The following is a 25,064-nucleotide window of genomic DNA, read 5'->3' as shown; positions in this document are numbered from 1 at the left end:
CAGTCCCTACCTTCCCTTTACACACTGACTGGAAGAGAGAAGTATTATGGGAACAACTTCAGATTCTTCACCTTGAAAATGCTAAGCCCTTCCTCCTCTTTCTACCTCTGTTATGAAACTAGCACTTTCACAGGGGTCAGCAACCTCAGTTTCCAACACCAGATAATTTTTTTCAGAATCCCATTTTTCCTTTCAAATCCATTCCCTTCCTTGTGCTGCATTTCTTTTCAGGAAGTCTCCACAGGTTTCAAAATGTAATTGGGAAATGCAAAAATGCAATATTGTATTTTCTTTAAGACAAAACTGCTCTCCATACCTTACTGGAGATATTGACCTTGCACTAGAAAAAGAGCTGAATGTCATCCAGTCTCATCTCTTTCCTGTCACCTTCAATATCTTCGCAGTGCTTTGAGACAGATATTTTCATAAGCACCTGAGAGCTACTCAGTTCATGGTGGGCATTAAATGTGAAAAGCAATTATTCACAGTCCTAAATGTATTGCATGTCACTGCATAGGTCAGTCTCAGATGATAATAATAATGTAATGCTGTCATACAGGGTACTTGAGATAGACAAATAAAATTCGGACAGCAGAATTAATTTCTCATAAAGACAAGCATCTCTTTTTGCATAGATGGTGTAGAAATTTAGCCCTGGGTGTTTGCAAGCTGCACAACTAAGCATACTGGAATTTTTATTCTTAGTTTTTGCTCCATGTTTGGGTTCATCATATTGTATGATTTCTAGGGTATACATCATCCCAACATGGTAAAGATTTCTCAGATCAAAAGCTACCAGCTACCCTGATAGACTTCCTTCACAGCACAAGACCAAAGACCTTGCCCAGGCCATGAAGGAGCAAATTGTAACACCCCATCAGCAAGCGCACTTTGGTTTTGTTGCCTCTGGGCTGAAGCTGAGGTTACAGACATGCCACGTTTTTTCATTGATGCTGTAATGCTTAAGTTACACAGTCAATGATGAAAGTGCTGCTCCCTTTTGTCCCCTTGCAGTAATCAGGTTGGACCACCTTCCAACAGGCCTATTCTGCTCTGTTTGGACAGGAGCAGTATGACACCTCGCATGTGAAGTCTCAGAAAAATGTGATGTTGGTAGAGCTCAGTATATTTTACAGATATAAAATGTAATTAGGAATTTCTGCTGAGCTTAAGGTTTTAATTGCTATTACCTGTAGATAGATAGATAGATAGATAGATAGATAGATAAAGAGCAGAGGTGAACATTACTTCTACTATCACCCTTTTGCTGATCCTTTATTCCTAACACATGGATGGATAGGGACCCTGAATCTAAAGAGTCTAAGAGGCCAACTCTACATTCATCCTTCTCCATCAGCTGACAAGCTCCTCTTCTCATGAAGGGAAGCTGGAGGAGCTGAATGTCAAAGAATCACAATCTACCACAAGCACCAAACGCAGCTCAATAGGAATTACACTAAGCAAGGAACAAAGAGTCTTCCCCTCTTCTGCAAATGTCCATTTCTCACAGAGAAATCATCCCTCAGGTCCCCTTAGAGCAGCCCATAGACAATGCTGTAGAAGGGAAAGGAAACCAAGACACATAGCACCATTTCATATCTCATTTTTCCTACCATCTTCTTCCCTCAACCTACCTCTTCTGCCCAGGGTTTTAACCCTGAGACTCTGCTGTGTTTTGCTTCTACCCACTGCTCAATTATTTCAGCCCAGCTTTTCTTCTTTCTGCCTCAGAGCCAGTGAAGTTGTTTATGTCCTCTTCTCCTGCTGCCTATAGGCACCCCAGGAGTGACAAGGATTTCCCTCATCACTGCTCCAGGGTCTGGGGCCACGGAGGCCACTGGGCTTCAAAAAAATATAACCTAGAGAAAGTCCTGCTCGCTTTCAGTCCTCAGTGCAAATCAGAGTTCCTCCAGGTAACAGACCTGGGGCAGCCCAGGGTTCTACACAACATGAATCAGAGAGGCAGTACAGTTCACCCAAAATGCTGGAGCCCTCTCCTTACTGAGAGGCAGCCCTCTCCTGTGTCTCTGTGTCCCTTTCTGAGGAACAGTCATCACCAGCTCAAATCAATGGAGGAAGAGAACAGCATCATCCCCTGCCTGGCTGGGCATTGTGCTTCTGACTGCCTGTCAGAATTACCAACCCAGGTCTTCATGCTCAGCACCCATGTGTGATCTCTCAGCAAAGACACCCACGGTGGTCTATAGCTGGGAAGGACTCAAAAGCTCTACAGCTGCTGCTTTCTCAGGTTTGAGACATGGACATCTTTAACTAAGCCTGCTTGTGGCATTCTCCTGGCTGGCTGGGGGAGAAAAGAGGCCTAAGACAGCATCAAGTGAGATGTTTTTGAAGAGTGATTCTAATTACACAGCTGAGCGGGTGAGGAAAAACATTAATGCCTCTTCACATTGGGACCTTTTTTAAAAGATAAACTCTTGGCTCTGGGAGATAAGTACTATAAGAGAGAAAAGAAAAATGCTCTCTGAACTCTGCGGAATATATCCAAGAATAGGTAAAGAAGAGTTAATATCATCTCCCACTTTCACTTTTTGCTTTTCTGGTGGTTTGTACACGTGACATCATTTGGACAGGCATGTTTTAGGCAGGTAAATCTCAAAACATTTTGTACAATGCCAACTGCACTAGCAGCAGAGGAGACAGAGTCAAGAAACGCCAATGAGCACAGAACTATGGTCAGAACTAATTTCTAAAACTCATAAATTTAAGAATATTTGTAATTCTCTTTAATGCAGAAGGCAGCAGTAAGTTGCCATCTCTGCCAAGTATCAGTGAATTTACTCAGCATGTTTAAGAACCTGACAGATTTTTCAATTAGATTATGAGGTGTGGATTTAAATTATTTCCAACAGTAAGCGCAACCCTGCATCAGGATTGATATGTAAGCAGAAGTGGAGGTTCAATCCTTTTTCCAGTCATTTTTAATCTATTTCTATAGCTTTATACGCACATTAGTGCATAAAAATAAGCAGAGACTTATTAGTACATCCCTGAAATGCATACATTAAAGCAAATCCTAAGAGCTCTGTTAGGTCTGAATAGGACATAGTTTCATGACAGACCTATTCTTCCTCTATACTAGGACTTCCCATGAGATCTATGCTCCACTGCAGCCATCTTCTTGTTATCTGAAACTGGGAGGTATCTAATATGTGAGAATATTTGGGTCAGAAATTCCCCCAGGCTATTCTGAGCCTCCTCTGTACTTGATTTTCCTAGCAGCAGCATCTGATCATATTATGCTCCCTCTTACACCCACCGAGTTTCACGAGGACAGCACCACCTCTCATACAGACAAAATGATGAAATAAAGGCTAGATAAGTAGACAGTGAGTCGGACTGAAAACTGGCTGAGCTCCTGGCCTCAAAGTGTTTAGAGAAAAAAAGTCCAGCTGGAGGCCGGTCACTAGCGGTGTAGCCATGGGTGGATAAGGCCATCACTGTTTAATGACTTCATTAATGACCCTGATGATGGGACAGAGTGTACCTTCAGCAGATTCCCAGGTGATACAAGTGCTGACATTCAGAGGTGCCTGGATAGGCTGGTGAAATGGGCAAAATCACTAAGTTCAACAAAGGGGATTGCACAGTCCTGTGTGTGAGAAGGAACAGAACATGCTGGGGGTCACCTGTTTGGAAAGGAGTTTGACAGAGAAGTACCTGGAGGTCCTGGTGGCCTCTAAGCTGGACACAAGCCAGCAAGGTGCCTTTGTGGTAGAAAGGCCCCAAAGCCTCCCAGGATGCATTAGGAGTGCTGCCAGCAGGATGGGTGACATGGTCCTTCCCCTCTACTCAGCACCTGGAGTGCTGTGTTCCAGTTCTGAGGTGCCCAGTAAAAGAGAAACATGGACATACTAGAGATAGTCCAGAGAAGAGTCACAAAGATGATGAAGGGATTGGGAGACCTTTCACTTGAGGAAAAGCTGTGAGAGCTGGGATCTTTTATTCTGGAGAAGAGAAGGCTCAGGGAGGTTCTTATCAACATTTATAAATACCTGATGGGAAAAAGAAGGTGGATCCACACTCTTCTTAATGGTGTCCAGTGAAAGAACGAGAAGAAATGGACATAAATTGAAAAACAGGAAATTCCACTTAAACATAAGAAAAAGTTTTTTATCATAACCGTGATTGAACACCGGAACAGGTTGCCCAGAGATGTTGTGGAGTCTCCATCCTCAGAGCTTTCTGATTGGACACTGTCCTGAGCAACCTGCTCTAGGTGATCCATCTTGGAGCACAGGGTGGGACTAGGTGATCTGTAGAGGTCCCTTCCAATCTCAAGCATGTTGTGATTCTATGACAATCCAGAAGTCACTGACTTTCCGCCAGTAACGGCTCATATATGGAAGTCAGGTAATGGAGAAACAGAAAAAACATTAGAACAGGGATTACCCAATTGCTCTCAGTTAGTACTCTATTGACACCAATGGATGATCACCGGTTTTTGGGACACCAAAATGAGGTCACAAATCGGTACAACAAAGCCTATGACATCAATCACAGTAGTTCTGCATTTAGTGAAATTTTTATCTATCCTAAAGGTTCAGTTCATATGCAAAGATAAGGAAGATTTACTAACATGCACGCACATATACATACACAGAGCCTAATCCCAGCTTCAATCAAATCCAGGGAAGCCCAAGCCTGAGCTACAGGAAACGTGTCATTGCTAACAAGGCCATCAGTATCTTCACTAGTTAAATCGTTGGTCAACTTCTTGTTAGTGTCCCTCCTTATTTGCTGTACCTAAGGAGAACAGGCTTCTGCTTTCCTTTAGGCACCAAGTAATTTTTCCTTTGAAAGTTAGTAGTTGGTTTTGTGACAGCAAATGGAAAAATATGAATATCACTTCAAAGCTGTGTGTATAGAGGCAACTGAAGGATCCAGACATCAAAGGAAGAATAATTAAATCCCAGTCAGCCAAAGAAGTCCAGTGTTGGTCTGTATGCACAAAGCTAGGCCAAGGAGTAAATAGAGGGTATTTCAGAGCATAGGAACAAAAAAATCCAGTCAGCTGGAGAACAAAGCCTGTCTAATATATTAGCAGTAATCACCCACAATCCCATTGATTTACCTTTCTTGCCTGCTTGTTAAGTATCACTGTGCAGTGATAAGCAGCCTTCGTACTGCCCCATACCCAACTCCCTCAGTCATTTCACACAGGGGTGTACATTCTATGGCCAAGAAGGCGTCTCTGGCCTTCTTTAGTCACAATAAATATGTCAGTGAAGTGTCCCTGATGTTTTTTACAGCTGATTCTTATCAGCTGGCTTTTACCATGTTCACTGCATCTTGCAGATCCTGCACTGACCAACCCAGTAAGTGTACACGCAGAAAAAATTCAGACACAGACCTTTCCAACTCTGCCAATCTTGCCTCACGTAATCTCTAGATATCTGGAGCATTCAACATATTGGCTTTATACAGCAAACACCTTCATTTAGGAACCTTGCAACTGGATGCAGTCTCCATGAGAAGCATGTTCGGCTTCTATTCCATGCTCAGCAGGACAGTCCCACTAGTGTCTGCTGTCAGCATTTCTACCCTTCCTGTAGGATACAGCCTACAGCAGCCTGTAGGCTGTATCCTGATACACGTTAGCAAGCAACACCCTGCCTGGCAGGCAAGGATTTGCTTTGATTCCTTTTACATAGATTCTTTTATCATTCCCATTTTGCTGCCAAAACTAACAGTCCTTTTTCCCTTGTACCTCTCAAGGATCCAGAGAGGAGAAGAAACTGGGCAAGACCTGAATGGAAGGATGTTCTTTTAACATGCTCCAGTCCAGTGAACACTTCCTTGGAGAAAAAGCTCAAGAGGGAAGGGGAAATGGAGTTACCATCTTCCAGAAAGGAACAAGCAGACTGTACAAATGTCTGTCATAGCAGGGTATAACTGTGTACATTACCCAAAACTCGCCTGCTCTTTGCTGTGCATATGGATCCCACGTGCATGAGAGATCTTCATTAACATATAAATACAAAAAGCTCTCAGGAGAACAATTTGATTGTCTCTTGTACTGAGCACTCTGAGACAGCCTTCTTCTGAGAAAGGAAGATTAGATATGACAGAGGAACTCTGAGCCTAACAGTGTATCATATTTTTCCACGTAATCTAATAAATTACCTCCCACCAAAAACTGAACTTCTTTATAGCATTAGAGGATCACAGGAAAAAAGCAAAACTGAAAGAAAAAAAGCCCTCTACAACTATCTGGAAAAAACACAGTAGGTAAAGAACATTTCTGTGACTAAATACATGGTAACAACAATGCCTCTCGCTGAAGTAAGGCTGATGGGATGTGAGTGCTGGTTACTCTGAGCTTTATATCAGGTATTTAAAAGAAAGTTTAATTTCAGGGAGTTATTTTATGATTTGCATTACTGCAGGCCTGTGCTGATATGTAATTAGATTAGAGGGCATTTTCTTGCCATACACTGCTGTTGCTGCTGAGAAACTACGTGGAAAAGATTTGCTAGCAACACTTCCATACAACTAAGCAGTTATTAACAAAACACTGTGGGAAAGCATAAGAGAACTGACTAAAGACACCCACAATCACAACTGCGCTCTCCTCTTGTTCCTGTGCCAAAATGGCTGAAAGATCTCCATAACAGTGTCCTCAGAAGTGGACTATGTCACTATAGCTATAGGGAGCACTTCTAAGGTGTTCACAACATTTGCAAGCGCTGTCAGAAGAGTTTCACAAGAGCAATCATGCTTGGAATCAAAGACTTCTCCAGCACAGCTGAGGTTTCCTAAGATGATGCTATGCTAGGCAACAAGGTACAGACCCAGGGATCTTACCTGTCTCTGAGGACCAGTAGGTTCAGATTCTCGTCTCCTTTGTCGGAGAGCTGGTGCTGAATGTAAGGGGGAGTGGGCTGGACTTCCTGTCTGCTGTTCATGTCTACTGTCAGATACTGTTTGAGAAGGTCCTTCATGTCTGTGGGAACTGTCCTCCTCAGTCACAGGCTGCATACCCCGACTTCGCCCATCATGCGTCTTCGGCCTGACTGCAGCATCTGCCCCCAAGCGCCTTCTCTCTTCACCATCTTCAATAGGCCTTAGTTCCTCGGGCTCCTCATCCGTGGTTCCAGAGGTGCTTGGCTCAGCACCTGGGTGAAAGTCCTTCAGTTCTGTCTCCTTATCAATGATAACCCACTCCTTGCTATCAAAGTCCTCCTCTTCTGCAAGTGGCACTGAGCGGAAAGCATTGCTGAGGGCTTCGTGTTCCACCGAAGCAGACACATCCATCCTACCACTCGCCTGCCGGTCAGCCTGGCCAGTATCAATGGACAGCATCTGGGCTGGCTGGGAGGAGCATACAAGCCGTGATGGAGAGCCAGGTATATCCATTCGAGATCTAGAGACAGAACATGAAGCCATTAAAAATACATCAGGTTTGTGGTTAAAGACAGGTATGATAAGAGAAAACCCGTATAGTCCTTCTCACTCATTTCTTGGTACGCTTCAGAAAGACAGGCTTAAGCAAAAATATTTCTCTAGAACCTACAGTGGCATAAAGATGTTCCCTTAAAGTGCTTCAGTGTAACAGTCAATTCAGCATCTCTTTTCCTCCTAGACAGAATCAAAGCCATTTTCCTCCAACAACACCTTTCCCCTTTGGTAAGTTTTACTGGTTTGTGAAAAAAAATCAGACCAAAACCAAAACACCCCTAAATCCTAAATCTACTGTCTGACTAACTAGTGTCTCTCCTGGGCTCCTGTAACCAGCTTCACTGTGCTCTCTCTGTGGTGGCCACTGAGGCCTCTAAGGCAGCCACACAATTTCTTTGAAGACAGCAAGAATCTTTCATCCCATTACACACAGATAACCCCAACATATTCTGAAGAGGCACAAAGTAAATATGGTAAGTATCCTTTTACAAAGGGTAGTATAATGTTAGGCTCACAGTCTAAATAGCAGCAGCTTCTGCAGCCATGAAGAAATACCTTTCAAAAAGGCTCTGGAGGCTCCTTGTGCTTCAATAGCTCTGACAGCATCTCAGCTGGAGAAGCCAGTGGCACTCCTGTCTTTCTGCTCCACAGTGTTATGATCCAGGTTTCTCATTTGGCCTGCATCTGCCTCTTACTTTGCTTTTCCACCTATCTCAGAGGCAAGCAGCTTGCTGCACAAAGCCAAAGTGTCTGCTGCTCAGATTTTTGGACATCTGCAGTGTGTTTTACAAAGCGATTTCAAAAAGGATCATCTTGCAGATTCTTCTGGGAAAGCCTTTCAGTTTTTGATGAAGAAAGGGGAAGTAGAGAAAGAGGTGAACCAAAGGTTGATGTGGATAAAAGTTGTGAGCAAAAACAAAGATCTCAGCAAAAGTCATGTGATGGATCTGAAAGGTTGTATTTGTTATAGTCTTAAAAATATATTGTTGTGAAGAAGGACCACTTAAGTATGCAAACTAAGAATGAAAAATGGCCTGTACTGTGTGTATGAAGAACTGGATTTTAAAGAGCTGTTGCTGAAAAAATAAAACTCTGAATTTAGCCAACGTCTTCATCCATTCCCCAGCAGAGGAGAGACACCTTGAGAAGAATAATTTACTCCAGAAAGCCAAAAGAATTTGCCAAAGCTGGGAATCAAATCTGTGTTGCAAAAGGATGAAAACAGAATAAAGAGAGATTGTGGGGCAGAATGGGATTGTATTTGCACCATACTTGGTGCAGGCTACTTGGAAGATGAAAAAAGATACTGGTTTTAAAACCAGAAGCTGAAGAAAGAAGACAGGAGAAAGGGATAAATTTAGCATGATGCTGAGTAGACAAGGAAGAGAGGAAGAAAGAAAGTAAGGAGTTAGAAGGATTTAGTGAATATACAGGACTAGTGTTGCTGACTTTATATTGACTTGTTTCCCTTCCTATTTTAAAGAGTCTTTTTTCTGAGCAAGAAGAAAACAAACAGGTAGTAAGTTATTCAAACCCTAAATTATTAATAGCAACACAAACAGTCCTTTCTAAACTACAGAAAAGCATTAGATTACCCCAGCCACTCAGAATAAAACACTGCCTAATACACTGGGGGTAGTGCTTGGGGCTCTTCCTCTCTCTAGTTCCTTTACATCCTACTTCGTTTCCAGCTACCGTCTCCTTGTGACTGTTCTTCTTGGCTGAAGTCTGTCAGATTTTCTCAGAGAAGAAGGCCTGTCTCTCCCTTACCTCTTTTAGAGGGGCCATTTCACCATATCCTACAACCACAGTGCATACCCTGAATTTCAATTAGAAGCATAAAACAGATGTGAAGGGCATTACCAGTACCAAGGGCTTATGTTTTGTAAATATGTTCTCCAACACACAATAGTTTAAAAAGCTTCTTTTCATCATTTTTTTATTAATCTTGGGTTTTTTTGTTTATTTCTTTGCTGTGGATCTGAGAGAAAGTATTCCTAATACCTCAAAATCAAGAAGCAAAGTGTACTTTTCACATGCAAACAAGCACAATGCTGTATGCTGAAAAGTGAATACTACTACTCCTATTGATGAAAAATAAGGAAAAATAATAAAATAATGAAACCCACCAGATCAGGATCTGCCAGTTACAGAATATATACATCCCTATGTGTATGTATCCTAAGAAGATTCATCCTTCCCTCCCACCTCAGGCCAGTCAAAAGTTTTCTGACTGTTACTTTATCTCTGATTTGATGCTTTGCTTTTCCTTTGAAAAATGTCCCTCCTTCCATCTGTGGAGTTCTTCCCATCCAGGGACAGGATGGGAATCATTCCCACTAACTCTCCTCATTAAGAGACATGAGTTTATATCTCATCAGAAAGATTATAAAGCTCATGAACTCCTCTACCCAGAAATAAACTTCCAGTACCTGCTGATCTAACGATTAGGTTGGTCTCAGCGGTCAATCATCAAGACACTGCCAGAAAAAGTAGGAGGCTACAGAGGGTGAACAAACCTTCTTTCATGTGGATCCCCTTTGCCATCAGCAGTGGAGAGGCGTTCTGACTCCGGGCTGTTCACACGGCGGTATCTGAGGGAGCGTACTTGTGCGGTGGGGGACTCCGGAGGCACTCGGACAGGGGAACTGGGGCAGACACCGTTTCTCTGCTCCTCTTCCACCATGCACTGAGTCTGTAGTGGGTAAACACAAAGAACTTAAAAGTCTGACCAATCCCATCCAGCACTGTTGCTCAGTGCTTTCTTCCAGGATACAGTTTCAGCTGCATTTTCACAATCTACACAAGCAATTCCTGAAGGAATGCAAGGGTCTCTATGCCCTGGCAATTACTGAGTATTAAAATAAGGTGCAGTTTTTAAATAAATTCAAATATTTAAATGTCTTTGCAGTAGCCTTTGCATTTCAACTACCCTGAATCCAAAGGAGTTACCGTGGGTTAACCTACTGCATACACAAACTCTAACTGCTTATCCAAGATGTCTAAGAGCCCTTGTTTGCCAACGTTCATCTATGCAGAGTCCACACATTATATTGTGTGGGAAGGAAGGGTTGAAAATGGAAGATTTGGTGAGGAGATAGTGCTATTTTTAGTTGTTTCCGCTCAAGATAACCCTGCAGCTCGGAAGGCAGAAAGGGACCTGGGGGTACTGATTGACAGCAGGCTGAACATGAGCCAGCAGTGTGCCCAGGTGGCCAAGAAGGCCAATGGCATCCTGGCCTGTATCAGGAACACTGTGGCCAGTGGGACCAGGGAAGTGATTCTTCCCCTGTACTCAGTGCTGGTGAGGCCACACCTCAAGTGCTGTATCCAGTTCTGGGCCCTTTAATTCAGGAAGGACATTGAGGTGCTGGAGTAGGTCCAAAGAAGGGCAATGAGGCTGGGGAAGGGTCTGGAGAACAAGTCCTATGAGAAGCAACTAAAGGAGCTAAGGTTGTTCAGCCTGGAAAAGAGGAGGTTCAGGGGAGACCTCATCACTCTCTACAACTACCTGAAAGGAGATTGTAGCCAGGTGAGTGTTGGTCTCTTCTCCTAGGCAACCAGCAATAGGACAAGAGGACACAGTCTTAAGCTGCACCAGGGGAGGTTTAGGTTGGATATTAGGAAAAAATTCTTCACAGAAAGAGGTATTGGGCAGTGGAATGGGCTGCCCAGGGAGGTGGTGGAGTCACTGCCCCTAGAAGTGTTTAAGAAAAGCCTGGATGTGGCACTTAGTGCCATAGTCTAGTTGACAAGGTGGTGTTAGGTCATAGGGTTGGACTCAATGATTTCAGAGGTCTTCTCCAACCTAGATTATTCTCTGATGCTAAGAATAATTTTTCAGTGTGGGAATTTTCACATGTGTTTCCTTTGGGTTGTTTTCTGTCTGATGAAAGAAATGGAATTCTCTCAAAGAAGATAACAGAATGTTGCTAAATACTTAAAAGCACTCTTTCGCACAGGCTTGGAGGGAATGGAGATAAGAGAGTTTAGAATTGTAAAAACAGAGCCTGTTGATGAATTTGCATATGCATCAGGCCTTTAATATGCACAGCAAACCCCATACTGGCCTGGTGCTTTTGCCCCTGCCAAATTTGGACTTAGCAGTGTATGTATGTCTCTGCAATGATGGAATAAATCTACTCTTCATACTTCAGCTGTGAGTCATGGCCATCTTGGTTAACCTGCATCTATCAATTCATACAGTTGCAACATTCAAACTTTTACATCTGAAGAACTTGATATGACTAAGCCATTTCCTAATTACCAGGGTAGTTCGGGGTTTTTGTTTGTGTTTTATTTCTTTCTTTGTTTATTTAAATCATGCTACTCTAAACAAAGTCCTCCAGGACATACATTCAACCACATCTGTAAGAGCTTTCCACAGACCCAAGGTCATGCAAGAACCTGAACATGCTCATAGACATGTACATATTTCCTCACATCCGTACATATTTTCCTTTTTCATACGGCCTTAGTGAATTTGATTTTTTTTTAGCAGCAGACAAGGAAGCAAAAGTAGGTGACTAACACAGCTGCCTTCTGCCTTCCAGACTGTTGATTCCTCTTGGAAGAGAGGGCCTGCTTAGGCAAAAGCATAGAGGCAGAATGGTCCAAGGACTACAGCAGCAGTCTAGGATTTGCATTCAAATACTGCTGTGTTGCCAGCCATGCAACATCAGCTACGACACACTGCCTCTGTGTGGGAATGTGTATGCAGGTGCCAGTGCAAGTTCCCAGTACGGAGAGTGCTTATCCTTCTCTGCTGCATGCCCTACATTCACTTGTCCTCTATTAATGCTAGAGGCTCTGAACATAAGCAGCTTCTCAGTAAAATGCTGCTGATCAAGACAGTTGCCTTTGTGCATGCAATGAGTACATAGCAAGTCAGTCAGTGTCCATAAATTAACAGACCTAAACCACTCAGGCTGGGTTTGGAATGTATAACTAAAGAGCCTTTGCAGCTAGGAAGAGCGGAGGAGAACTTCCAGGCATTAGAGGAAAAGCAGAATAGATGATAATGATTTAATCTGTAATTCATTCATGGCCAGGAGACAGTTAGTGACAAAGGAAGGTCAAATGCATTTGTGAAACGAGAAGAGTGCTGATATAACTGTCGGGTAGCAGGCAACTTGGTAAGATCCCAGAGCAGAGAATTGGGGGATGGTGTGGGAGAACAGTGACAGTAAGCCCTGTCCTTAGCACAGAAATGGGAGAAGTGGGACAGAAGGAGACCAGAATTGTGTGAACAAAGAAATAAGGATGACCTTAGAGAATTATTAGGAAGAAAAAACATGGCAACATCCACTTATCACCTAAATGCAAAGAGCAAGACAAGGAGAGACAGCTACTTCTAGTGCTACAAGACTGAAAGATGAAGGACGGTGAAGTTGTGAATAGCAGAAGGGTGTTTAACGCACCAGCTGCCCTTGTGGTTCTGAAAGACACAAGGGATGCCTCAAATTACAAGCAGAGGTGAAGATGTGCCCTTAGATATCAAATCTGCAGCATCCTTTTTTTCTTCATATGGTGACTGTTACTTAAATAAAAAATTATTCTCTCTCAGAGAACACTCAGACTAAAGATAATAGGTCTGGCAAAGCAAGGCAGGCCAAGAGTCAGACTAAAGATAACAACCCCCAGGGAGAGAAAGCTTTGGAGAGCATGATGCCCTGAGGTCTACTGCATAGACTGCTGTGTAGCACAGACTTGTCAGAGCTGAAGTGCTCATTGCCATGCTGACTAACTCTGTAAGTTGCTTTACCAGTAATCTGACAACAAATAGCATATTCCCTGGTGGGAGAGTCACCTGGTTATGCTGTGGATCTTGTAGAAACCCCTCCTGCCTCTAACTGCTTTTATGATAGGGCTTGTGAATGACAGCGCTGGGTACCTAAGACATGACATAGAACTAGCACACAGAAAGGACATTTAGGACTCCCCTGTGCATACCTCAGTCTGACTGAAAGCATCAAGGCACCTGGTGGTTAAAAGGAACAGAAAAATACACAGAAGTTACCAGGATTTTTCTGTATGTTGTATGAACAGAACTGTCCCTCTCTACCAGGCTTTTCTTATTTCATGTGCCTTCAAATGAAAACTTCTGGGAATGTACACAGTTACCAGCGAGAGATGAAGAAGTGATTTGAAATTGGTTCATAATTCCCAGTGTTGGGGGATGCTGCTGCTAACATTCCATACAGATAACATGTTGATCCGAATTATTTGCACTGGAGAATTTTAAGCAAGTTAGATAAGATTATTTCTTGTCCATGCATAATGTTTTTTCTAATAAGACTAAGGATTGCAAAGATATCTACATTGCTGAAATAAGGACTAACTTTTTACTGGTAAAGACTGAAGTGAATTCTGGTCAGACCCAGAAGACTGATAGATTTAACATGCTAGTCCACAAATGTCCATTAAAGACAGGTTTGTGACATGAATCCAATATGCCCTAACAACACTTTAAGACTGATGAATGTTTCTCTGCTAACACATTATATATGTATCTGATGTCCTGATACAAATACTAACTTACTTACAATATGTAAGCCGATCTAATAAATAAACTAACTGGTAGATCCTTATACTTAACATTTACTATACTATCATCACTCAATGAGGATGCCTCCAAGAAATTAAGTAAGATTTAAATGAAAGGACTAAGAAACATCTTGCAGATTATGAGGAAAATCAACTGAAGTATACACTTCATGCAAGCTAAAAGGTGCAATATGATTTTGGAATGCAGAAATATGAGAATATTAAGTGATGGTTTCTCTCACTCTTCACAGGGGTGAAACCATCATTAGATGCTCCTTATAGATTGTCCTACCCTTAGAAAGGAAAGTTAAAAAAAAGGAAGAGAGAAATTAGTGATGATTCAAGATACAGAAAAATACAGCTTATGAAGACACCTCTGATTAAATTTATTTACGCAAGAGGTTGGAACGCGATAAACTTTTGGCTTATAATTTCCAAGCTTGGGGCATTTCTGATATTGTATCAGCTATGCAAGGACTAGAATTCTCTTGCTTGAGGTATCAAAATCCTAGATAATTATATGATTGTAAGAAAGATTCACTTTAGCATTAGTGGCCCCCAAAATGTCACTTGCATAAAGATCCAAATTAATCCCAACGGCTTTTACTCTGTGAAAAAATTGTTTGTCATTTCCTCTTTCCACAAGGAAACTCCTCAGTGCTTTTTGGCCTGCACTATGTAGCATGTTACATCAGTGGATCTGAGTGGCTTCTAGCAGTCTGTGGAACCATTGCCCTAAATCCAACAGCCACAGGAGATCAGGGAATGTTCTTTACTTTGCTGATGCTGATCCTGAGTTTGTTGCGATTCACATCTGTCTCTTCCCAAACTTCACCCTCATTGAAAGCGGTGTTTGGAGTCTGACCAAGACCTTCCACTGGCCGGCCTGACAGGATGGGAGGAGCATTCTCTTGATCACTCAGATGTTCACCCTGTAGGACATCCTCAGTGTTCTCACGAAGCAAGTCCCCAGGTACTGGAGTGACATTAACCACCCTATGGAAGAGATAAGATGATACAAATTATCAGTACATAAAGAAGGAGGCCTATCACACTGCCTCACAGGATCTCCTTAGCAGTTTTTAGGGTATGACCAGGTTGAAAAACAGGCAGACCAGCTTTATCCCAGATATGACAGCCTGAATCAGAACATCTAACGTAAACTCACAAAGACAGTGGATTGTATCAGTGGAAGCATCTTGGGACCCTTGATACACAGGTTGAAAGCTTCTTCAGAAGTGCCCATCACACAGTATTGAGCTTAGAAGAAACTTCCCCCTTTGCACAAGCAAATGAGGCTTAATAGGCCTTATAGCTTTTATTTTCTGTAATATTACTAGGGATTACTGTTATCCCCCAATGCCAGCCCCCTCAAAAGCACCTAGACAGACCAGTGAACCAAACCTTATCATTTTTAGTTTGGACTCACCTCCACTTCTGAGCATCAATCTCTGTGTACCTTTGCACCAGCACATGAAACACGCTGTAAAGGCTTAGGAGCTGTGTTAGAGATGTGACCAGTACATGCACTCAGCTGTACTCAGCTCACTGTCAATCACAAACCCACCTCAAAGCAGGTGCTCTCACAGAAGCTCCAGGCATGTATGCCATATAATATGCATGATATACAAGCTCCATTGATCCTGCTCAGAGGTCTCCAGACATCCCTTAATGTGACTCCAACCCACACACTCACCCCAGTAGAAAATGCATTTTCAAGACAACAAGGACCTGAAACCTGGGTTCCACCACCTTAGACATATGTTAATATACGAAGTCAAATGAAGTGGTGGCTGCCATGAGGTCCCAACTTCCAAGGATCATAATGGTCTTGAAATCTTTACAAAAACGAACTTATTACTGAGCTTGTTGACCATAGTCTGACTGGCACAACTGCGACACTCACCCAAACATGGCTGCTGTTTGCCTGGTGTTTTGCTGTGGTGGAGTTGAGGTGCTAGTGGACAACAAAATATCTGTACCAGCTTTCTCCCAGTCAAAGGCTTCATTTTCAGTGATGCCTCTTTCTTTCATGCTGTTCTCAAAAACGGACATGATTAGCTGGAATAGATTTACAAGAACGATTTATGTTAAGTAGCTGAGGGTGGCTCTCACCAAAAATCTAAAGTATGCACACGAAGACTAAGTGTAGTTTATAATCTCCAGTTTGCCTAAAAAAGGTGCTAAGAAATGAAAGATAATGTTATAAAATGGTAATGATTGTTTCTTAGGCTGGTTTTGGCTCAATAAATGAAATTTCTTCAAAACTATAAAAGAAATGCTTGCAACTGATTTGATGAAATCTTGCAGTTGCCTTGTTACTCCAAATCTAAATCCATAACTTCAGCTCAACTTTCCTGTGGATGAGACATGTGCAGAACAGTACAATTGATATGTAGTTCAAGGACTATCAGAAGAAATAAATACAACAGGAATATGCAGTCCTAGGATGCAAATTCCTTGCAGTGTCTGGCTCAAATGCTTGGTCAGGAGCCCTACATTATGCTTATGCACAAAGTGGCCTGACACATTTGGCTGCATAAGAAAATAAAACTGTAAAAGAGATGATACAATTTTCTTTATAAGATGGCAGGTACAAATGCTCATGCTGATGTGCTTTATGCTTGTTGCTGCCTAAGAACTGATATTCTTTAAGAGAGAATGAAACTACTGTCAACAGTGTTCCATGCAGCAATGCATTACCCAGAGAAATCTGATGTTCTGCTGTCAAAGGGAAACTGGATGTTATAGACCAACAGAGCTATGAGGACCTATATTTCTAATAAAATTATTTAGCTAAATAATGTAGAACTGACAGGATTCAGTCTAAAGTCTACAGAGAGAAAAAGTGTGGTGGTAAATACATTTGGCTTATGGTATAGAATTAGCACTAAGTTATGAATAAAAATTACCATGAACAAACACTCTGTATTTATATTCCAGTTCTCTTTATCAGCATGATCGGAAGGACAAGACAGCCTATCACTTCCTACTACCTTCCACCAAACTGCAGTAAAATGTCTATTTGCAGCTTTCAGATGAGCCATCTTTTTCCTCCTTTTTGTGACCTAGAACCCCAGAATTAGGTGCTCCACTCCTGCAGTGACACAACATTTCATTAAAAGAATTTCCACAGTAGACTGTTGGTCTGACCAAGGCACATGTAACGCCTCTCCACTGTGAACATGACGTGATAGTGGTACCAGCTTCTTTGTCTTGAAAGAGATTTTACTGGTGTGACAGTTAAATTTGATAGGATTGTGTTTCGGCTTGTTAGCCTCCTGTCACAAAAATGCCATTTCCCCTCTCACCCAGATGGAAATGGGCATTAATCTGCCTAATTACTTACTGAATACATAAGCTTTCAGACTATACCTATCTTCTGGCAAAGAACACACCAGTTATGTGAACTACCTTCCTTACTCGTTCCAACTCACGCCCTGCTAATTTTATTTGACAGTTTCTTATTTTCATATCAGAAGAAGCAGAATACAATAATTTGCCATTCACTTCTTGCCATTCTGCCTTTGATTTTAAAGATGTCACGCACATGTCAGTACTCTTATTTTTTTTCAAAGTGTACTGTCCTATCTAATTAGTCTTTGCATATCTGAATCCATCTTGAGCCTCCTTGCTACCCTTCTCTACATCTTCTCTGATTTGAAGATATCCTTTTTGATATGCAGGAATGGAACTGCAGACAGTATTTAAGAGTATGCTTCACACAAATCTACATGGTAATACAAGGATATTTTCTGTTTACCCTCTAATGCTATTCTAATTATTCTTATGATTCTTCTGACGGCTACTTTGGCAATGCTTTGACTGCTACTGTCAAATGTCTTTCCAAAATTAATATCCCCACATCCTCAAAGATAACTTGCAAGAAGTCCACACATTTGTAGACAGATGCCCTTATAAAAGCCCTACTGGCTTCTGTTCACTAGATCATCCTCACCCATATGTCCACTAATCCCAGTCTTATCACAGCTTCTGATTCTTTGTGATGGACATGTCGGTGTCAGGGACTGGGATCTTCTGAAGCTATTTAAAAATTGGTACTGCTTCTGCCACCTTCCATTCCCTTGATACTGAAGCAGTCTGAAGTAAGAAACCACATGCTAAAATTAGAAGTTCAGGTTCAGCTGTCTTATTCTTAGTGTTCCTTCATGCCATCAAGGACCCACTTAGTCAAAACAACTTTTGATACTTTCTGCTATAACTTATTCTGTACCTCTTGCATTTGACTTTGCAGGCCATTAGGGATTTTACAGCCTTCTTCACAGGCTGAAGGATACTACTGTCCTAATCTGCCATTATTCTCAAGCTATTCCATGGACTTATTGAGTCTTCTCAGCTTCCTCTGAAACCTTTATACTTCTGATGAAAGGTAAAAACCTTACAAGGAGAAAAGTGGACTGGAAAACTGCACATAACAGTCCCAGGTGCTCAGGATTCTGTGGCTGAGAGTGAGAAAGAAGCGAGGCACCAGTTCAGTCATGACCAAGATGTAAGGGGCATTAAATCAGGCTGGCAGGTGGCAAATGTAGAACAAACAGAAGAAAGCAGTTTTTCTTACAGCAAGAACTTAAGCTGTGGTGCCGCCCTGTCACATGGTGGATGCTGAACACAGACAGAGATTGGATAAGTTAGAATCGTAGAATGGTTTGGGTTGGAAGGGACCTTTAAAGGTCATCTAGTCCAAGCCCCCTACCACAGACAAGGACATCTTCAACTAGACCAGGTTGCTCAGAGCCCCTTCCAGCCTGTCTTCAAATGTTTCCAGAGATGGGTCATCTACAACCTCTACCTGTTCCAGTGTTTCATTATCCTTATAGTGAAGAATTTCTTCTTCATATCTAGTTTAAATCTACCCTCCTTCAGTTTAAAACCATTACCCCTTGTATTATTGAAACAGGGTCTGCTAAAACATCTCTTCCCATCTTTCTTACAGGACCCCTGTAGCGTATTTGACTGAAGCTGTGAACTGCCTCCTTGTGAAAGATTAAAGTCTTCCACAGTAATACATCCAGACAAATCAACATAAAGACATCTCTGGAACTGAGCTCTTTGGAGAATTTGCTGTTTGGAATAGGTCTCCAAGTCAAGCTAGAAGAATCACTTTAAGTGGCAAGCTGCAGAATTTTGTGGGGAATTCCCTTTTGGAGGCTTCTTGCCCAAGCAGCAACTGCAGGAAACTGAAGGCAAAGAGGCAATTCACAGCTTCAGTCAAATCCCCTACTGTAAAAGAGCTGTTTGTGATTTGTACGACCTAGAACTGTCTGAAAACATCTCCCTCCATTTCCATCTCAAGGATGGCTTTTCAGTACCATTACGACACAATTATTTTAAACTGGAATAGAATATAGGAGGATGTAGGTTCAAAAAGAGATTCTGAAACCTCTAATCCAACCACCTGCTCAAACCAGAGCTACTGAAAATGCAAATCAGATTCCTCATCCAGTCAATCTTTGGAAATCCCAAGAATGGAAATTCCACAGCTTCTCTAGGTACCTGTTTCATATTTAAGAACACACATTCTTATTTTTTAACCCCTAGATTTAGTCACAACTTCCCTTGCTGCCTCTGTTCTCCCTACAACTGTCCTTGAGGCAGCAAAAGACAGGAATCAGATCCCCTCTTTGACTTCTCTTTTCCAGGCCAAAAAAATCCAGCTCCCTCTGCATCTTCTCAGTCCACCTCCATCCCTCTACAGCTCTTCATCTTAGTGGCAAACGTTATTTTCCACTGCACTCTCTGGAAAGTATTTGCCTTTTTTTTCTTTTTAATTTTTTAAAAGTGTGTGTTGCTACGCTACAATACGTACATGGCTAAAACATAAAAGCACTCCTGAAGAGAGTTTGCTGGAACACCCTCCTACCACTTTCCCACTCATTTTATGCACTGGCAACAGAAGCAGGCATAGATTTGCTAATAAAATGTTCTTTCCATCACTCTGTCTTAATGTACAGAGAAAACCACCGTGATAAAAAAAAAGTGCACAGAATCAAGTTGCTCCAGTTATATTGTGTTAGTTGAGCTACCATAACTGATCATATACATGCTGATAGCAAACACTGAATGGGAGGAAAATCTATATGTTAGATGAATATTAAAGAAAGAGATAACAATGGCCAAGGCCCATACGAGTCTGCAAGAAAACAAAGGGGTTGGCAGGCACGGTCGAGCCGCTGGTATAGGCTCTTTGCAGATCTTGGCAAGCTGCACTAGAATTCTGTGACATTTGGAGTACCTCAAAATTTTTGTGTTTTAATTAAAGCCAGAAGTACAGTGTTGTTTGGGAAGAGTTTTTTGGTGTGGAATACAGGATTATTTTGGAAAGGGTGGAAAAAAACATTTTTTTGGAAAAAAACATTTGAGATTTTGGAGAACTGTACAGTTCAGCCTTTTTTTCCTGGTCCTAGGAAAGGTATTTCTCAGCCAGATATAAACACAGGAATGGAAATCTTCAAAAAATCCAAACACCAACCTGCAGTGCCATGCACCATACTGGTAGCAAAGAAAGGCTCCCACCTGATAGTCTGGCTTGGTGAAGTAGTCTAGGCTTGCAATGTGATCCAGAAAAAGGTGGAACTCTGAAGGCATGTGTTTTAGCAGCATTCGGTGTTCATACTTTTCTTTTATCATGCCAACTTGCTCCTGGGAAAAAAAAATAATCTCAGAGCCAAGAATCTCTTCTATTGCTTCACATTTATACAGACTTATCTCTTCTGCAATATCACCTAGTCTTATTCCTAGAACACAGCCTCTTCCAGCACAGTGTCTATACACTTCTGTTTGCTGTCCCAAGCACAAGAAGGTTGATTACTGCAGGCAGAAGTCAAAGGGGAATCCTGAGTTAGAAACACTCCCCAGAGTCCCTTTAGCAGAGCCTTCTGCACAGGCAATCTACTTCTTTCCAGGGATTTTATTCTCTAGCAAAAAGTGTTTCCAAGACATCATGAACAGCTAGGTTTATTCTGCCTAGCTTTCTGATTTCAAATCCCATTTGACTTGTTTAGCACAGCAAAGCATTATCCTCCTGTCTTTCTAAAGGCTCTTTTTATTTGTCAAAAGGACAGCTCAGTCTTTCCATTTTATTTTTTGCTTTGCAAGAACAAAGTAAGTATCACTTGATCAAGTATGATTAACAATGTGCGTTAAAATAAAGTCTAACTACTCCAAATAAGAGAAGCCCACTCTGTGCATCAGAAAACCAGGTTAGCATCTTGCAGCAAGATCTGATGAAAAGAAGATTCTGGCTTTACTTTAGAAAAAAGCTGCACAGAGCTGCAGGACAAATAATAGAGAGTCATAATAATTAAAATTATTATGGAACACCCTCTCTTAAGCACAGACACTAGGTTTCCTACCTTATCTTTGATCTTTCGCCATGGAAGCTGACCAACCGCAAACTCCACCAACATGTAAAAGAGGGACCACAGGTCATCATGTCTACCCATCTCCTGAAGAAAAGAGAGACTAAGACTGAGGAGCAAAGTTCCACTCTGCTCAGTAGTCCAGGTGTGCTTTCCAGATGAGCTGCCTCATTTAAAAGTCAGGAAGAGAAGTCATACTTCCCATTCAATGACTAAAGAAGCCAAATTAAAGACTAAAGACACAAACCCAAGTTTTTATTAAACTTGGCAACATCAATACAGTCACCTAAATAACCTCATTTGTTTTCATTTTTGTGAATATATTAGCAAAGGGTTTTTTATCTATACAAGAAAGCACAAGTTTTCCATAGGACTGTCCCTCACTGAATATTCCACGGGAGTGAAATACTTACTAATGGGATGTGGAATAACCTAGATTAAGAAAAAAAATCCCAAAACTTGTGTAGGACATATTTTTTATTATTATTTCTAAGCTTAAATATCATTCAAACTCTTTTCACAAGACAATATTTGCTCAAGGGCTTTTGCAAAACACTTGCCATCATTCATCACAACAGTTTACAGATTTATAACACTTCACATACCACTCTCCTCCTGGGCTAGTGAATCGGAAATTGAAACATGGAGGTTAAGGCTGAAATTGCCAAAGCATACAAATTCATTTTTGGTGCTCAACATCCAATGTCTAGAACATGATTTCTCAGAATAGCCTGCATTATACAGCAATTTTTGTGTCTAAATATACATTCAGCTGATACCAGCTACAGCTGGCACTATTCAGCTCTTCCAAAAATTATACTTCAGGTTTCTCAGTGTCTCCCAGGAAACAGAGAACTTATGATGGCATTCAACTGCCCTCCCCACATCACACTTTCCACATTTTGCAGACAATAACTTCTCTCCTTAAAAGAACCTGACACTTCCTTATATGTCACAGGTCATTCTACAGACTCAGCACAAGAAGAGCCAGAAACCTGGAGGTAAATGCAGGAGGGTTGATAGTTTCCATCTGGCAAGCACTTAGCATAACTTAGAATCATAGAATCGTATAATATGGTGAGTTGGAAGGGACCCATTAGTATCATTGAGCCCAACTCCTGGCCTTGCACAGGACACCCCAAAAATCACACCATTGGCCTGAGAGCATTGTCCAAACTTAATGTTTACCATCTGCAAAGGAACATTACCGAAATAGGACAGAGGAGCGTTTTGAGAAGAATGTTGAACAAGACTTCTGGAAGTGTTTAGAAGGAAACAGGCCAGACACTATGTAAATAATGGCTCTTTTCAAGGAAAAATAACCTAGCCCTAACTAGGTGGCTCCTCACCTGACAGCATGACATTAATATTAAAAAATTACAGGTGAAGAATGGATTTTAGGACCTGGCACTTGGTAATTCTCAGCCGAGTTCTGCTAGAAACTAGCAGCAAGCAGCCTGGCACTTACCCAGATTTCCCCTTAAGTGTGTGTGGGGTTTGCCCTTAAAAAGTGTCTGATAATGCAATAATTACAATTATTAAGGCTGCCAACTAGAGAGGATCCAATAACAGAATCATAATTTTCATTTTACAACCTTGACCACCTAATGGAAATCATCTGATACACTAACTTCTGTAGATAACAAACCAAAACTCTTGCCTCTTACTCCCCTGCTCCTGAAAACAGGTTTCTGAGGGGAAATAATCTTACTCTCAACTCCTTATAACCCCAAAATACTCACTCGGTTTTTGTGTGCATTCACAGAGGCATAGCGGACCGTTCCTCGAAAACCAGCAACATTGCGGGGCTGAAGGGAGACAAGAGAAAATCTCAGAGACAGAGCAGACAACTAAATCCCCTGTGCAGCTAAATCCTGAGAACTTCTTGTCTATACTGTTATTTCATATATACCCAAGAGATACAAAGCTCTTACTGCCTTCTTGTGCTCTAGCAGCCAGCTAAACAGACAGCAGTCTCCAATTCTGCATTTCTAGAAAAGATTATTTTACAGAGAAGGCAAGGTGGTTACAGTGATATGTTAGAACAGTAATAGTCTAGGCATAGAGATAAGAACATTATCCAGGATCATATTTTCCTTTTTAAACTCCAGGTCAAAGGAAAAGCTAGTAAAGAAGTGCAAGTGCAAAACTGAATCATGAATAACATGAGCTAAGCAAAGCCTGAAGACAGCCTGGTCAGGATGAGAACAGGAATTGCCTACTCTGATACAAGGCAGATGACCATACACATTTACTGACAATGCTTGTCGACATCTTCTGCAAGACTTCAACAAATTAAGAACCTCTGACTTCCAGAGTTCTTACTTTTTTCCAGATTCTTCCCAGTATATCTTAGACCATATATCTTTATTTTCTCTTTGATTCTCCATTTCCTGTATTTGGAAAGTGAAGGCTCAATACAGTGGCTGTGGAATGGCATTCCAGTGACTATTCCTCTAACCTGGAGGCTTTTTCTCTTTCAGGAGCTGAGCAGCTCTTCCAACTCTTTCTACTGCTGCCTCCACAAGAACATTATCCACATGAGTTCACTTAATGAAGATGCCATTGTTCTGAAAAACTTGCATTTAAATCATGACATCCACCAAATCCTTTCAGTTGAACTAGAAGCACCAGAGTTAATGCGAGTTAACAGAGTGCTTTCAAATTTCTTGTGGCAAAACCAGGTTCAGGCCCACACTTCTTCCATCTTAAGGCTAAGCTTGGGCAAAAAACTAAACATACTCATAATGAAGATCCTAAGAAAATTGAGCACATTAATAACAAGTCTAATTGAGTAACTTGTCCCATGTAGGTCAGTTGATTCACATTTGTTCTTTAAGCTGTGCCTATGCTTTCAAAACTGCGCCTAAAACTCTGTACTTTTGTTCCAGGGCACCCTTCTGCCACTTTAAATACGTACAATTCAGTTGCTTCCTTTTGGGTACAGGGAAGTTGCTCTGAATTTCAACATTCTCAGAAAGAATAAAACTTCAAATGTTTGTTAAGCAAGTTCATCAACACCATGCCATGAACATGTACACCTGTATGGTGTACAATGCAGCTCTTAAGTTACAGTGACTCCAAGCAAAAAAAGCTGCAAGTCTATCTTACAACTCCTTTACGCTAATCAAATACTCCACAAGGAGAACCTCTGTGCACATCCCATGCACTTAATGCAGCATTTAATCTTGCAGTACACCAGCCTGAGCTATAAGATACTTATTTAGCAGCAGGTAATAGCAGAGATATTGTATTGCTGTTCCTCTACCTCATTTCTCTCAGAGCATGCAATTTAGGATTTTCACTGACAAATGACTGCAAAATATTTTCAGAATTCCAGTGAATTCACTGATGTGAGTTCCCGAAAAGCAGAATACTGGCCACTGGAATACATCTGTTGAACCAGCTGTCACCATAAATTTTCTCTACATACTCAAAAGCAAGAGGACATTCCTCTTTTCTATTATGAATAGAAGCTAGGGTGCTTTGATACTTTTCATGAGACATAAGAGTGTGTTGTGAACAATTCTAACATGTAATCCATAATGTTTTCACAACAAATATTATTCAGTGTTTGCAGTCCATGGAAGTTGTCTTTCATGTTCTTTCCTGACTTCAGTGTCTTCAGTTATCAGCTGTGTATGTACTGAACCAAATACCACGTGTGCTGGTTTCAGTATGGTTGGCAACATCTCTGAAAATCATTTTAGATCAATACAT

General features: G+C 41.5%; 1 protein-coding gene across 1 annotated transcript in view; it reads right to left on the bottom strand.

The window, feature by feature from the left end:
• The window catches only part of TTBK1 (tau tubulin kinase 1), an 89,987-nt gene that overhangs the window by 28,644 nt on the left and 36,279 nt on the right, over positions 1-25,064 (bottom strand). The window contains exons 7-13 of the mRNA XM_018085491.3: positions 23,087-23,152; positions 21,339-21,431; positions 20,500-20,625; positions 15,872-16,026; positions 14,742-14,961; positions 9,939-10,114; positions 6,826-7,384 (exon numbers count right to left, since the gene is read on the bottom strand). Of these exons, the coding sequence (XP_017940980.1) occupies positions 6,826-7,384; positions 9,939-10,114; positions 14,742-14,961; positions 15,872-16,026; positions 20,500-20,625; positions 21,339-21,431; positions 23,087-23,152 (1,395 nt within the window). The remainder of the gene's footprint in view (positions 1-6,825; positions 7,385-9,938; positions 10,115-14,741; positions 14,962-15,871; positions 16,027-20,499; positions 20,626-21,338; positions 21,432-23,086; positions 23,153-25,064) is intronic.

This window comes from Manacus vitellinus, unplaced genomic scaffold (assembly GCF_001715985.3).
Source record: "Manacus vitellinus isolate BGI_N305 unplaced genomic scaffold, ASM171598v3 scaffold_81_pilon, whole genome shotgun sequence".
Taxonomy (NCBI): domain Eukaryota; kingdom Metazoa; phylum Chordata; class Aves; order Passeriformes; family Pipridae; genus Manacus; species Manacus vitellinus.
Note: the sequence above shows the minus strand (reverse complement) of the source record. Positions and strands in the feature narration are given on the sequence as shown.